The sequence below is a fragment of the Sciurus carolinensis genome, chromosome 1 (genome assembly GCF_902686445.1).
Source record: "Sciurus carolinensis chromosome 1, mSciCar1.2, whole genome shotgun sequence".
Classification (NCBI taxonomy): Eukaryota; Metazoa; Chordata; class Mammalia; order Rodentia; family Sciuridae; genus Sciurus; species Sciurus carolinensis.
This window is the reverse complement of record NC_062213.1, coordinates 41,406,622-41,422,603: the sequence shown is the minus strand read 5'-3', so window position 1 is coordinate 41,422,603 and position 15,982 is coordinate 41,406,622. Positions and strand designations below refer to the sequence as shown.

At 36.2% G+C, this 15,982-nt stretch overlaps 1 protein-coding gene across 3 annotated transcripts in view; it reads left to right on the top strand.

Moving 5' to 3' along the window:
• Cpq (carboxypeptidase Q) overlaps nt 1-15,982 on the top strand; it is a 441,859-nt gene that overhangs the window by 175,986 nt on the left and 249,891 nt on the right. For all 3 annotated transcript variants that reach the window (XM_047566009.1, XM_047566014.1, XM_047566018.1), the window contains exon 4: nt 15,254-15,461. In XM_047566009.1, coding sequence (XP_047421965.1) covers nt 15,254-15,461 — 208 coding nt within the window. The remainder of the gene's footprint in view (nt 1-15,253; nt 15,462-15,982) is intronic.

Here is a 15,982-nt window from a genome sequence, read left to right as displayed (position 1 = left end):
TGTCAATATGGTAAAGACTGTAGAGATACGAGCAGGACTCCAGTCAGATCTCCAGGGTTTAATTCTTGACGTCTTATAACTGTGAGACATGGGCTTAGCCTTCTAGTTCATTCTAAAATGGGTAATATATGCCAGTACTTCAAAGGGTTGTCATACTGCTGAATGAATCAATGCATGTAAAACAGAGATGTGACGAGCACATAACAAAAGCTCAGCAAGTGTTAGTTATTATTGTCATTAGATGATTTAGAATACTCTCTGGACTGCTCTGCCAAGGAGCCTGACATTTCCTTGTGGCATTTTGTGATTTTGATGAGATGGTGTATGCTTTGGGGGCTCTACAGAACAATGATGTTACCCTTCTTTAAGTCTGTGGGATTCAAAACTCACTACATATTTGAGCAGAAGATTTTTTTCAGAATATCTAAGAATAACAAGGAAAAAAAAAAAACTGATTCCAAATTAAGGCCTAAAATGTTCCGAGGTAATTGGACATGGCAGCATACACCTATAATCCCAGCTATATGGAAGACTGAGGCAGGAGGATTTCATGAGCCCAGGAGTATGAAGCCAGTCTGAATAACAAAGTGAGATTCCATCAAAAAAAAAAAAAAAAAAAAAAAAGCCAAGGAGAGGGAAGTTTTAAATAAAAGTTCATCCATTTTTATTTTATGGAAATTTATCATTTAAGCAAATATGCTGTTAATGATGCACAGATGCTGTTTGTAGACACTGTTTTCTTCCTTTGCTTTGAAGTAACTTAGTGTATCACAGATTTTTACCTGTGCCAGCAGTCATTTTATAATTATGTGCTCCTGTCTATCACTGTGTGGGACACAGATCTGACATGTGACTTTTATAAAGATTAGAAGACTAAAATATGTATCTGTTGCCTCAGAGGCTGAGAAGATGTACACAAACATGAATAAACAGTTAAAACATCACCAGATGTATAGAAGAGTCCTTGAACACATGTGATTGGCATTTAAAAATATTAGCTTTATAATTCTGCCTAGACTGTACACTGCTGGGCTGGTGCTGCAGAAGGATTTATCTGTACATATACCCTGTAACTGATGGTGGAAGAAAGGAAGAAAAGAAAATTTCAACCAACGTGTATCTATTAATTTGCCACAGGTGCTCAAATGCCTGCAAGTTAGAATCTCAGGAATTCAAATTGCCACCATGATAGCTTCAGGCTTTGCTTCCAGGTTTTTCACTGATTGTGGCATACATTATTAAAAATTTAATTCCATTTATTGGTAGTGCTGCAGTTTGCTGGATTATGGTTTAACAGGATGACTGCCGTCTTTCCAAGACCTAAGTACATCACTGCAAATTCATGTTCAATCTTTATCATGTGCACACTGTTCAGTTCTTTTATTTTAACCTAACATTATTTCATCTACATGATTCTGTGTACTGCTTTTGACCATTCGCATGGTATAGAAGTTCATTTTATTGCTCCCTTTCCTAAAGTTTCTCTGTTTGATTTCTTCTAGATTTACACATTTATACACAGAGATGCAAACATCTTAGTACACTTTGCTCTTCCTATGGAATTGTCAGAGTTTCTTCTCCAAAGCAGAATGACCAGAACAAAGTCACTGAAGAATTTTTGTAGGTTTCGATACATTCTGGGAGAATCTTACTCGAGAACAATCAAACTAATTAACAGTACCACAAGCATGTTGTATATGTGCAGTTCCCCCACAGTCTACATGTTAGATTTTATTTTTGTTTGGGTATGTAATGGTTCTGATGGCAATTTGAATTTATTTACTTGATATGATACTTTTGTAAAATAAAAGGTTTAATATTTTTAATTTGAAAATATATAATGCACTAAGATGCCACTTTGGTCATTACAAACTTTAGGAATATATTTGGTTGCAAATAAGACGATTTAACTTATGGTGACTATATTAGTCAGTGTTCCCTAGAGAAACAGAACCAAGTGTGCGTGTGTGTGTGTGTGTGTGTGTGCGCACGCGCGTGTGTGTGTCTATGTATGCAGAAAGAGAGAAGCAGAAAGGAGACAGGAAAAGATTTATTTTGGGAAGTGGCTCATGCAGTTGTGATGACTGAGTCTCAGGATCTGTAGTTGGCAAGCTGGTGACTCAGGAGAGCTGATGGTGCAGTTCCAATCTGAGTCTGAAGACCTGAGAACAAGGAAAACCAATGTTGTAAGTTCCGATGTGAAAGCAGAAGAAGACTTCCATTCCAACCCAAATCATTCAGTCAGGAGGAGTTTCCTCCTACTCAGCCTTTCTGTTCTATCCACGTCTTCAGTTAATTGGTGAGGCCCACCCACATGGGGAGGGCAATCTGCTTTGCTCAGTCTGATTTAAAGGCTAATCCTGTCCAGGAACGCCCTCACAGACACACTGAGCATAATGATTGACCAAATATCTGAGTGCTTTGGGGCCCAGTCTTGTTGATCATTAAGCATCACAGTGGCTTAGAGGCATGAGGATTTATTTACCATACTTAACCATGAATCACATTGGACACCTAATCAATGAGTCTGAGTTTCAGGCTCTTTCTATCTGATTCTCCATCCATGCCTTCATCCTCATGCTTGCTGACATATGGTTGTAAGACAGCTGCTGTATCTTCGGGCTTCCACCCTTGTTCTAAACAGAGAAGCAGCAGGATGGGCAGAAGAGTATGCAAAAACTCTCTTCTCTGAGTCTTACTTCTGCCTCCATCTGATTGCCTGAACCACATCATATTCCCAAGTTATACTTGCAAGGGAAGCTGGGAAAATGGGCATCTGGTTATTCAACATTGTAGAGGGTAAAAGAGAGTGTTTGGAAATGATGTTGGATGAAACACTATGGAGTTATTTCTCAAACTCTAACCATGTAGAATCTGGATATAGTTTTGGTCAATTCTCTTCAAAATATTTTGTACAGTAATGAATTCTATGTATCATATTCTTTCTGCGTGCAATTGTCATTTTTTAAATCTTTTTGAAGTCACATTTTATTTTGGAAGAAAGTTAATTTTGATCTATCTCATATATTCTGTCCTTGCTTATATTTTACATTTTAAAAAGCTTTGCAGTTATATTAATATTTATTACATAGTTATTTTCCTTTTTGTACGTTTTCTATCTTTCCTTAAAATAAAATTTTTTTTCTGGAATCCATATTCTATATATTGGTTAAATGTTTTGATGATCAGTCTTTTTATTTTAAAATCTGATAAGACAATTTTGTTATATTAAAACATTCTTTATTGGTTACTCTCTGGGAACATTTCATTATCAAATACATTCAGCATATACGTATTTGTTGAACATAAAGATAGGGTAGCAACTATAAATACTCAAAGTATGGTAAATCCTATAAATTCTTACTATATGAAGAAGAATTAGATGTGACCTTACCTTTTAAGAAACTCATGTGTAGGATATGATGTTTAAATTTTTAATCAGCATTTCATTGCTATGAGAAAATATCTGTGAAAACAACTTAAAGGAGGAAAGATTTATTTTGGCCCACATGTTCTGAGGTGTCCGCCTATGGTCAGACCACCCTATTGCTGTGGGCCTGAAGTGAGGCAGAACATCGTGGTAGAAGGGCACAGTGGAGGGAAGCTGCCCACTGCATGGCAGCCAGGAAGCAGAGAGTGAATGAAGAAGAGGCCAAGGACAAGATACAGTCCTCAAGGGCACATCTCCAAGCACCTACTGCTCTCTTCAACTAGTCTTACTCCTCCAGTTTTCACCACCTACCAGTGATCCATTCTGCTTTGAATCCATCAGTGGATTAATCTGTTGATGAGGTTAGAACCTTCATGATCCAATCCCTTCCTCCAAGCCCCACCTCTGAACTTTGCTACACTGTGGACCAAGACTTCAACACATGAGTTTTGGGCAGACATTCCAGATTCAAATCATAACAAAATATATAATTATAATATAATGTACTAGAGGCTATAGATGGAGGGATGGAGGGGGCCCAGGAGTAGATAGGAGAGTGCATGTCCAATTCTGTCCTGATAGTTTGCAGAGATGTTACAGAAAATGGACCATTTAGTTGAAACTTGAAGGAAAATATCCAGGTGTTGCCAGGGGGAGGGAATGGGTCAGACAGAGGCAGCAGTGTGCATCGAGGTTCCCTGCTGATAAAGGGAGAGGAGTCTTCTGAGAATGGTATGACATCAACGCCTCTCAGGAGCATAGAGGGTTCATGTGGGGAGTGACAAGAGCTGGGGTCAGGTTACAGAAGACTTTATATATCACACAGGTTTAGAACTTATTTTCTGGCAATGGGAGCCAGTGGAGGGATCACTGCTCTGAGAGAGCTGGAAATACTGTTGCTAGCATTATTTCAATAAGCTGTATTGGGATGTCACAAACTATTTTCTTGTCTTGGTGGTCCTTCTTTTTTGTAGTATCAGGGATTGAATAGAGGGGCACTTACCACTGACCTACATCCCTAGCCCTTTTTATTTTTTATTTTGAGACAGGGTCTCATCAAGTTGCGTAGGGCCTTAATAAGTTGCTATGGCTGGCCTCGAACTTGAGATCCTCCTGCCTCAGCCTCCTGACTCACTGGGATTACATATGTGTACCATTGTGCCTGGCTCTGGGTCCTTTTTAAAGGAGAGTGAGTTGACATTTCACAAAAGGTATAACTCAGATAATCTATGGGATGATAAAAGTATGTGTGAAAAAGGGTTTTATGTTCAATTAAGTTTAGGAAATGCTTAGTCAATTATGCTTCTTAACTCTGTTTTTTCTTAGAGCTTATGATAGGCTAATGTGCATCATGATTTCCCTAAATGGGTATCTTATGGATGGATTTAACCATGAATTTTTTCTGCCTTATAAGATTTCCTAAGTTTAGCATTTGGTGGAAAACATTGAAAACATGGCTCTAGTGTTTCTTCATTGAGTACTTAATTGTTGCTTTCTGTTATTTTTCCTCATGTCAAGAATGAATTATTCCAATTTTTATCCCAAGTGTTTCAGTCAAGAATAGATATTAAAATTTTCAAGTGTCTTTATCCTGCATCTTGTCCAAAAACATATTCTATTAGTCATATGATTGGTCCTATTGCAATAGGAGGATATTGGGGCTCTGAGGTAATGAGAGGTGTAGTTTAGTTGAGTACAGCAGTAACTAAGGAAGTTTCTGAAAAAGAAGACAGTGATCTGGGTTAGCTGAAGTACCCTCTACTCTAACTAGTCAGTTACAATGGTTTCCCATTGGAGCTGAAGCTGAGAATAATAGCTGATAATACAGAGCATTTCTTTGTTTAAAGTTGCAATCTACTCTTACCAAAACATTTTTGAGTTCCTCCATAGCTTTATCATTATATTTATTAAAGAAATCATCTATTTTAATATTTTTGTTATTCCAAGATTAGTGTTCATTTTGCTTAATATGGCTATACACATAAATACATATTTCTTTTAAAATGGTGAATATTGAAGGAGAAAAATAAGGAGATAAAGACAAATTAGGATGATAAAACAAATTTATGCAGAAATTGTAACATAATCAGAAAGGAAACAGGGAATCTAATGTATTTTGTGATGCTGAGTTTGGGCTACAGAGTATATAACAAAAACTAATATTTATGCAGTGCTTTCTAGCTGACAAAATATTAAGTGTAAAAATTTAGCTTTTTCTATTTTCGTTTGTATTTATGTCACAGGCAGTTACCTCCCCTAAGAGTCTCTTTACATTTTTGTGTTTGAGAAAAAAGCTAAAAATTCTTCCTATGTGCTGTGAATGTTAAGAATCAAACAGTTTTTACCCCCTCAGCATCTTGACAGCCTTCCTCTGCTCACTCTCTTATGGTGTTGGCTGTTTTTGAAGCTACATCCTCTGCACTGTTTGTGAGAGTCTCCTTATTGAGATCTGTAGGACATAAGATATTAAATGTGTCTGCTGAGTTTTGTCCACATGGATTCTGTCACCCATGTGGAATAGAATTCAGGAATCTAACTTTTCATGCCTTTTTTCTTCCATTTCAGCTGAATTGTAGATGTTAGCCATGAATTGTAGTCCCTTCTCTTTCTGGAGTGGATTTTTTTCTTCTTTTTCCTTTTATTTTACTTGTGCAAGTTGTCAATAATTCAGTGTTTCCCCTTTGTGAAAGTATGTTGTAAATGAACCTTTTACTTTTGTGTGGTTGACAATATGAAAGTCGGAGATGGATTGACTCTTATTGTGGTTAATGACAGTTGAAAAGTCTGAGATGAATTTGTTTTTAAGGTGGTAGATCTAAAAAAAAAAAAAAAATTAAAGTCAATTGTAAATTTTTTCCAAGAGAGTTACTGTTTTAGTCAGCTATTTCCCTGCTGTGACTAAATGATCTGACCAGCACAATTATAGAGGAGGAAATGTTTATTTGAGGGCTCACAGTTTCAGAGGTCTTAGTTCATAGAAGTCTAGCTGCAGTCCTCAGGACTCAAGGTGAGGCAGAACATCATGGCGGAAGAGTGTGGCAGAGGGAAGCAGCTCACATCATCAGGAAGCAGAGAGATAGAGAGAGAGAGACTCCATTCTCCATATATAAAATATATACCCCAAAGCCACAACCCAATTCCTACCCCCTCCAGCCACACCCTACCACTCAGTTAATCCCTGTCAGGGGATTAATTCACTGATTGGGTTAAGACTCTTAAAACCCCAATCTTTTCTCCTCTGAACCTTCCTGCACTGTCTCACATATGAGCTTTGGGGGACACCTCACATCCAAACCATAATCGTTACTTTCCTAAATATTTTATTTTCAATGTTTAGAGCATTTTATGTTCCTAATAGTCCTCAAATGTCTATCTATCTTAAGGATTTTTAAGTCAAACAAGCTTTCTAATAAACAGACTAAGTGTTCCTTACTTTTATAATGAAGAAGGAAAACAAAAAACCAGAGTATCTTCTAGAAATACAAGACTAGTTTCTAAGGTGCACTTTCCTCCAGCCATTCCTACCTAAAGATCACCTCTTTAGAAAGCACTTTAAAACTTAAAAGTGCTGTGATGATTTTTACTCTACTCCATGTACTTTATGCCCCTGCAAAACCTACACATTCTTCATAGAGATACATAATTGTCCTCTTGTTGGATGTTTAACCTATTAATTGATGCCCAGTTTCAAGGATTGAGTTGAATTTTCTAAATTTTGAAAGACTCAGAAAAATAAAGTGACGTGTCCTTTATAAAGAACTAGTCAGAGTGACTAGCATTAAAGAAGTTTGATGTGTAGTAATCAAGTGGGAAATTTCACTTATTTATTTAAACATTGCACTATTTTATGTAGATAAAAGGAAAATATTCAACTGTCACCAAATGAGGTCACTTTTCATAGTATACACAAGAAATTTAATGAAATTTGGGGAACTGACTTAAGGCTTTCAAATTTCACTTTGGTCCCACATTTATTTTATATGTGGGATCTAAAATCTTGCATACAGGCATGATCAGGCATGAGCTTTATTATACATCTCATGAGCCAGGTTCACAGAAACATGATTCTTGAATGAGAAAGACACCAGCATTTCCTCTTAAAAATCTGGAAACTTAAGACTCTTATTTTTTTATAATAGAAATTTTATTTTATTATAAAATTTGCCTCTTTGCACAAGTCTGTGGTTTTTAATATATTTACAGAGTTTCACAACCATCCTAATTTTAGAACATTTCCATCACCCCCAAAATAAACCTCATACCCTTTAATACTCACTCACCATTCCTCTCTTCTCCACCAGCCCCAGGCAACCTAAAATTTACTTTCTATCTTTGTAGATGTATCTGTTCTGGACATTTCATATAAATGGAATTTTGCAATATATGGTCCTTTGTACCTGTATTCTTTCACTTAGGATAGTGCTTTCAAGATTCATCTATGGTACACCATGTACCAGAACATAATTTTTTTAAATTGCTGAATAAAAATCCATAGTATGGCTATACTGATGCACATTAGGATTGTTTCCATTTGATTTTTATGAATAATGCTTTTATGAATATTTGTGCAAATTTTTGTGTGGACATGTATTTTCATTCCTCTTGAGTATATGCTAAGGTATAGAATTGCTGAGTTATATGGCAAGTATATTTTTAACTTTTTGAGGAACTGTCAAACTGACAAAGTAGCTATATCATTTTGCATTCCCACCAGCAATGGGCAATGTACGAGGGTTCAAACCTCTTCACCACCTCTCCAATATTTGCTTCTGTCTGTCTTTTTCATCATAAGCACTCTAGCGGGTGTAAAGTACCATCTTATTGTGGTTTTTGGTTGCATTTTCCTATAGCAAATGATGTACAGCATCTTTTCATGGGCTTGTAACCCATTTGGATATGTTGTATTGTCTATTCAGGTTCTTTGCTCACTTGTAAACTGGGTTCTCCTTATTATTGAGCTGTTAACAGGTCTTTATATGTTTGAGGTACTGTACAATTGATTTTTGTATATTGATCTTATATCCTACAACCTTCCTGAACTTGTTAATTAATCTACCATAGGCGATATATGATTTTCAAAAATTTTTCTACAATTCTGTATGTTATCTTTTTACTTTTTGGTGTTGTCCTTTGTAGCACAGAAGCTTCACATTGTAATTGTTGAATTTGTCTGTTTTTTCCTTTGTTGTTTGTGATTTTGATATTGTATCTAAGGAACAGTTTTATTACCCAAGGTCCTGAAGTTTGGTAGTTTTTGCTCTCACATGTAAGTCTATGATTCATTTTGAATTAGCTTTTGTACACTGTGTGACATAGGATTGCAATTTTATTCTTTTGTCTAAGAATATCTGATCAGCCCAGCACAATTTGTTGAAAATACTTTTCTATCCTCATTGAATTCTCTTAGCATCATTTTTGAAAATGAACTGACCATCTTATAATTTCTGAACTTTCAATTCTATTCTGTTGATTTATATATCTATCTTTATATCAGTATCACACCACCTTGGTCACTATAGATTTGTAGTTACTTCTGAAATTTGGAAGTGGGAGATCTCCAACACTGTTCTGTTTGTTCAAATTTCTTTTATTTTGAGTCCTTTGCTTTTCCACATGAATTTTAAAATGTGTTCATCAATTTCTTCAAAAAAGAAGAGATTTTTGACAACAGAGATTGCATTAAATCTTTAGATCAATTTGGGGGTATTCATTAATACTTCCAATCCATATATATCAGACATTTTTTTCATTTATTAGGTCTTTAGTTTCTTTTAACAGTATCATTTAGTTCTTATTATGGTTTGGATATGAGGTGTCCACCCAAAATTTCTGGTTTAATGAGGGATATTTAGAGGTGAAATGATAAGATTATGAAAGCTGTAACCTAATCAATCCATCCTAGTTTGAGTGAATGAACTGAGTGGTAATTAGGCAGGTGAGGGGAGGGGCTATAGAAGGTGGGTCACTGTGGGTGTTCCCTGAAAAGGTTCATCTTCCCTATGGCCTTTCCCACCCTCTCTGCTTCCTTGCCACCATAAGTAGGGCAGTGCACCTCCTCCACACCCTTCCATGATGATGTGCTACCTCACTTGTGACCAAAGCAATGGAATTGAAAAACTGTGGACTGAACCTCTGAAACTGTGAGCCCCAAATAAAAAGTTTTCTTCATTTAAGTTGCTCTTGCCAGGTATTTTGGTCACAGTGACAAAAACCTAACCGTTTCCAACAAGATGTAAACCTCATGCTTCCTTTGTTAAATTTATTTGTAGTAGTTTACTATTTTGTTACTAGTGTTCATGGCACTGTTGACTTATTTTCAGATTGCTTTCTACCCCTTTGTTACTGTTGTATTGTTCATTGCCCCTTGCTACTGTTTGCATATGGTTTGTGTCCTCCTAAAGGTTCACGTGTAGGTAACCTGGTCCTCAGAGGGGAGCTATTGAGAAGTGGTAGACACCTTAAGGGGTGGAGGATAGTTGGAGGTCCTTAGAAATATTGGGGGCATGAGGTATTCCTATTGGACCCTTTTGGTAATTGTTTAGAGAGGTCTATTTTAAAAGAGCAAGGCTGACTCTTCCATCCTCTTTGCTTCTGATTTAAGACCTGATCACTTGTTTGTTCCCACTCTTGCACTACCATTTGCCATTTACCATGAGGTCCTTACCAGAACTGAGTCAATATAGGTGCCATGCCCTTGAACCTCCAAAACTGACCTAAACAACCTTTTAACCTTTTTCTCTTTTTAAATTTAGGTGCCTCAGGTATTTTGTTATAGAAAGGATGGCTGATACACCATGGTATAATTACTTTGTGTATGTTGATCTTGTACCCTAAAACCTTGCTGAACTTGTTAATTGTGTGTTTGTGTATGTGTATTCCTTAGATTTTCTAAACATGGATCATGCCATTTGTGAATAGAGAGTTTTAACTCTTTCTTTTCAACTTTAGTCCTTGATCAATGTTTTCATCAAGAACTGATTTTAGATATCGTCAAATGTTTTTTCAACATCTGTTGAGGTGATCATGTGATTTTTGTCCTTTATTATTTTAATATGATGCATTACTTGGTATTATTTTGGTAATATTGATTAATTTTTGGATGTTAGACTAACCTTGCATTACTGAATTAACTCCCATTTGTCATACTTTGCAATCCTTTTCTTATATTGCTAATATTTTACTGGGGATTTCTTGCATTTATATCCATGAGCCATATTGGTTTGTAGTTTTATTTTCTTCTAGTTTCTTTTGTTTAGTTTTGATAGACAAAGTGACCTTGTAGAATGAGTTGGAATGTGTTCCCTCATTTGCTCTTTTTTGGAAGTATTTATGAAGAACTGGTATTAATCTTCAAATGTTCCCTTTTTTAGTGCATTTTAATTATATAGAATAATCAGTTTCATTGTGGATTTTGTGTCTGCAAATAACACACTTTAATCATATCCACCTTCCTTACCCTTCTCCTCACCCTACTTTTGATCACCCTCCTTCTTTCCAATATAGTCTCTCGGGTACTGTCATAGATAGAAGAAAACACAGGAAAAACAAAAGATTTCCCCCTCTAGATTCCACAAGGGAAAATGTGATACTTGCCCTTCTGTGTTTGTCTTATTTGGCTTAACATTATGATCTCTGATCCCATCCATTTTCCTGCAAATGACACTACTTCATCCTTAATAGCTGAAATACATATAGAGGGTGGGAAAGAAGCAGGGATGGAGGAAAAGTGAGCTACAAGGGCACTAGGTGTTGATGGCATCTAGGCTGATTCCATAACTTGTCTATTGGAATTGTACCACAATAAACATGGGTGAACTGGTATCACTATAGTATGCTAGCATGAATTCCTTTGGGTTTATATCAAGGAGTAGTATAGCTGGAGCATATGATAATTCTATTTTTAGTTTTTTGAGGGACTTCCATATTGATTTCCATAGCAACTGCACTAATAATGTACACTCCCACCAATAGTGTGGAAGGGTTTCTTTTCCCGTGTATCCTCACCAGCACTTACTGTTTTGTTGTTGTTGTTGTTGTATGGTTGTTTGATTTTGCATTGTTTGTGTATCTTTTATTTGCATTTTTCCTATGGCTAAAGATGTTGAACATTCTTTCACATAATTATTGGCCATTTGTATTTCTTCTTAAAGTGCCTTCTTTTGAGAGTGCCCATTTATTGGTGGGGTTATTTTTTTTTTTGGTGTTAAGATTTTTGGGTTCTTTATATATTTTGGATATTAATTCTCTGTGTAAAGAGTAGCCATACAGATTTTCTCCCATTCTTTAGATTGTCTCTTCCCTCTCTTATTGGTTTCCTGTGCTCTGCATGAGTGTCTTAATTTATACTTACCCCTTTGTCTATTCTTGCTATGATTTCTTGAACTATTGGTGTCCTATTCAGGAAGTCATTGCCTGTGCCTGTCTTGGAGTGTTTTTCCTGTTTTCTTCTAGAACTTGCAAAGCTGGTGATCTTACATTTCATTCTTTGATCCATTTTGAGTCTATTCTTGTACAAGGTGAGAGAGAGAGGGCTCTAGATCCATCACATATGAATACCCAGTTTTACCAGCACCACTTTGTTAATGAGTCTATCTTTTCTTTAGCAAATCTTTTGGCACGTTTATCAAGAATCAAATGACTATAGCTGTGTGAGTTTGCCTCTGTATTCTCTATTCTATTCCATTGATCTGTGTGTCTCTTATTATGCCAGAATCATGCTGGTTTTGTTACTATGGCTCTGTAGGATCTTTTGAAATCCAGTATTTGATTTGCCCAACATTTCTGTTTGTTCAATATTGTTTTGACTATTTGGGATTGTTTTTGCTTTCATATGAATTTATGATTTTTTTTTTAATTCTGTGAAGAATATCATTGGCTTTTGGGTGGGGACCACATTGAATCTCTGGATCACTTTTGGTAATGTGGCCTTTTTAGCAATATGGTTTTAGTTGATCCATGAAGATGGAAAGTTTTCCATCTTCTAATCTCTTCAATTTCTTTCTTCAGTGTTATGTAATTTTCACTGTAGAGGTCTTTCAACCTCTTGTTTAGGTTTATTTCTATCTTTGTTTTATTTTTTGGAAGCTGTTATGAAGGAAATTGTTTTCACTATATCTTTCTCAGTGGGTTCATAATTGGAGTATAAAAAGAGTTATTGGTTTTTTCATAGGTTGATTTTGCATCCTGCTACTTTGCTGAATTTGTTTATCAGCTCTCAAATTCTTCTGGAAGAACCTTTAGGGTCTTCTAAGTTTAGGATTATGTCATCTTAAAATAGGGATAATTTCATTTCTTTCTTTCCTGTTTATTTCTCTTTTACTTTTTCTCTTGCCTAATTGCTCTGGCTAAAATTCAAGTACTATATTGAATTGGAATGGTGAAAGCAGACCTCCTTGTCTTGGTCCTAATTTTGGAAGAAATTTTTTCAGTTTTTCCCCATTTTGTATGATGTTGACTATGGGTTTTTCCTATATAGCCCTTAATATGTTGGCACAAATCCTTCTAAACCTGGTGCCTTCAGGGCTTTTATCATGAGGGGATGTTGAATTTTGTTGATGACTTTTTCTGCCTCTATGTAGATGATCATGTAATTTTTGCCTTGATTTTTTAACCACTTCCTTGGTAGTTTACACTTTGCTACTGTTACATTGCAGAGCATATAAATGAAGGCATAAAGGTGGTGTTTATGCCAATCGTTTCCTCTAGGACAATTTCACTACAGTGAAATTATAAGATTCCAAAAAAACCCTGAGTCTTTATTTTGTCCTGTTATACTAAACAATGAAGTGTTCACCAGGGAAGATGTATTTAATTGCAGAAAAAATTGAAAGGCCTTTATATTTTGAATTTAGAATCATGGCTAGAAGATACCTTTCAGTGTCATTTCTCCCAGGGGAGCCACGGGTACAACCTGACTCACTAGACCCCTGTATGCACCCTTACCTATAACTTACTAGTACAAACTAGTCTAGAAATAGTATTTAAAGAGCCTATTAAGAAGTTAAACAGATCTTCTCTTGAGAAAGAGTCTGAGAACAAGGGGACTTTGTTGAATCCCAGACATCACATATGAGTAATAAATATTTAGATTGTCTTCCTACATGTTGCAAGGTAATTTTCAATTTCATTAATCATTCTACCAACTCAGTGGGAAAACTCTGTGCTGAAGAAATAATAACAACTAATGTTTACTAAGTAATCACTATGTGCCAAACACTGTCTTAAATCCTTTGTGTATACTATCTTTTATTCCTCATAGCAAGATTATGAGATTAATACTAAGATTATTCCCTGTTTTACAGGTGGGGGAAAACAAAGATGTAATCTGAGTTGCTTGAATATCATGCAGGTAGAAAAAGCTGGAACCAAGATTTGTGGTTTTGTGACTCCAGAGCCTGAACCAGGCGTTGGAGTCAGTGACACACATTCCCAAGCAAGGATTCAGGTTCAGGGTCTCTCTGTTCTCAGTTCTGAACTTATAAGTAATTTTTTTTTGATGAATAATAACATTTGCAGTCAAAATTTAGGAAATAGCCATAGAGGGTATATTCAGATGGTGCTAATGACTAGAGATTAGTCAGTCTCTGCAGAGATATGTAATAAGCACGTTAATAAATATTTAACATTTATTGAAGTATTACTATGTTCTAGGGTAATTTATTTACTTGTGGAAATTGATTCAGTCTGAAAATAATTCTATGAAATATGTACTATTATTATCACCTTTTTAAATAGAAGAAGCTCCTGAAACAAAGATGTGGGTGATTTGCCCAAGGACAATTAGCATTAAATGGCATAGATCAGATTTGAATCCACATAATCTTGTTCCAGAGCCTCTGTTCTTAACCATTTTGCTATGCAATTTCCCTCAGTAAACAGTTTTCTGAAATATGGTCAGAACAAAGCAGTCATACCAAGAAATTGGTTACATATAAAACAGGATTATTGTTTGTGTATGTGGCTTGGAGTCACTCCTATGGGAGAGAAGCTTCAGACTCTCATCCACAGAGAGAAAGATATCATGGTTGAGTGGAGAAGGGCTTCCCTGAACATGTGAGACAGCTCAAAACAAATAGGTGAATAGGGAAAAAAAAATCAAAAGACTTTTATCTTCCGTTTCAACAGAAGATGGAAACAGACTAATAGGCTGTGTTATGCATGCAGAAGCTGGGCTATGGTCTTGGTCTGGGAAGAACTGTGGTCTGAGAGGGTCTGGAGCTGTATCCCAAGTATAAAAAGGGACAGTTGGAACATGCAGTTTTAGAAAATGATTTTGATGAACTTCATTAGCAGATACAGAGGTCGAATGAACAGTACATTAACACAGATTCCAGTGTAAGTATTTTGAGTAGCTGGATCTAGGTTCCTTCAGCCTTTTCCTCGTAGGAGCACAAATATTTCCTTGCATATTTTTCTATAGTTTTCCTGTGCAGTCTTCTACCAACAGCACAGGGCTATATATTTGAAGCTTACCTTGGATGGAAAGAGCCCCAGTGTCAGTCAGTGATCACAGGACTGACAGTATTTTCTTCCAAGCACGTGGATCTTCTGGTCTGTACCCTTAACGAACTTCAGAGCTCCTTTATTTCCTATCCACATGTCCTCTTGGTCATGAAAGCACTGTTAATGTCCTTCAGAGTCTGTGGCAATTTGAAACTCAAAATGATCATTCAACTTATCAAAAAAATTCTTGTAACGTTTTCAGTGAGATAATTATTAAATTGAAATTTTAAAGCCTCCACATAAGAGTCAAAGGTTAATATGCAAAAGTTTCTGGTCCATTTTCACTTACTTTCAAGGTAACCTGTGGCTTCTTTTCCCAAGTCCTCACACAGGTATTCAGGAATACCAGGATGGTGTGCCTAGGATCCCAACAGCCTGTATTACTGTGGAAGACGCAGAAATGATGTCAAGAATGGCTTCTAATGGAAACACGATTGTTATTCAACTGAAGATGGGAGCAAAGACCTACCCAGATACTGATTCCTTCAACACTGTAGCAGAGATCACTGGGAGCAAATATCCAGAGCAGGTACATGAAGGAGTGGGATGGGTTGTCTGGGAATAGGGTGTTCTGGTCAAGTTTGCATTTTTAGAGATCATCTGGGGGAGAGAGAGCACATGTTTGTGGAGATGGTCCTCATAGACTCATTAAAGACTAAAAATCTCTATCTCTCTACCTATGTTCCCATTAAAACTTTCATTGCATTGGAGAAGGACAAGACAAATTGAAAAGCAGAGTGAGATCCATGGTGTGGAATTCAACCTCTGAACAATTGAGAGCGTACACATATTGTGCATATGTGTTAGATTCATTCCATTTGGAGCCAGCTGGGCATTTGAGATCATATCAATGGCTAATACTTAGTGTGTTTATTTGGCAAATGTTCTTGTTGAATCTTTCAAAACTCAATGAAATAGGATATATTGTCTTCATTTTATAGACCAGGAAATTGACCTAGAGAAAAACTCACTTGCCTATGTCCATACCGGTAGTAAGTGGCTAAGAAAAAATTCAAATCCAGGACCTTGTACATACTAAAACAGAATTTA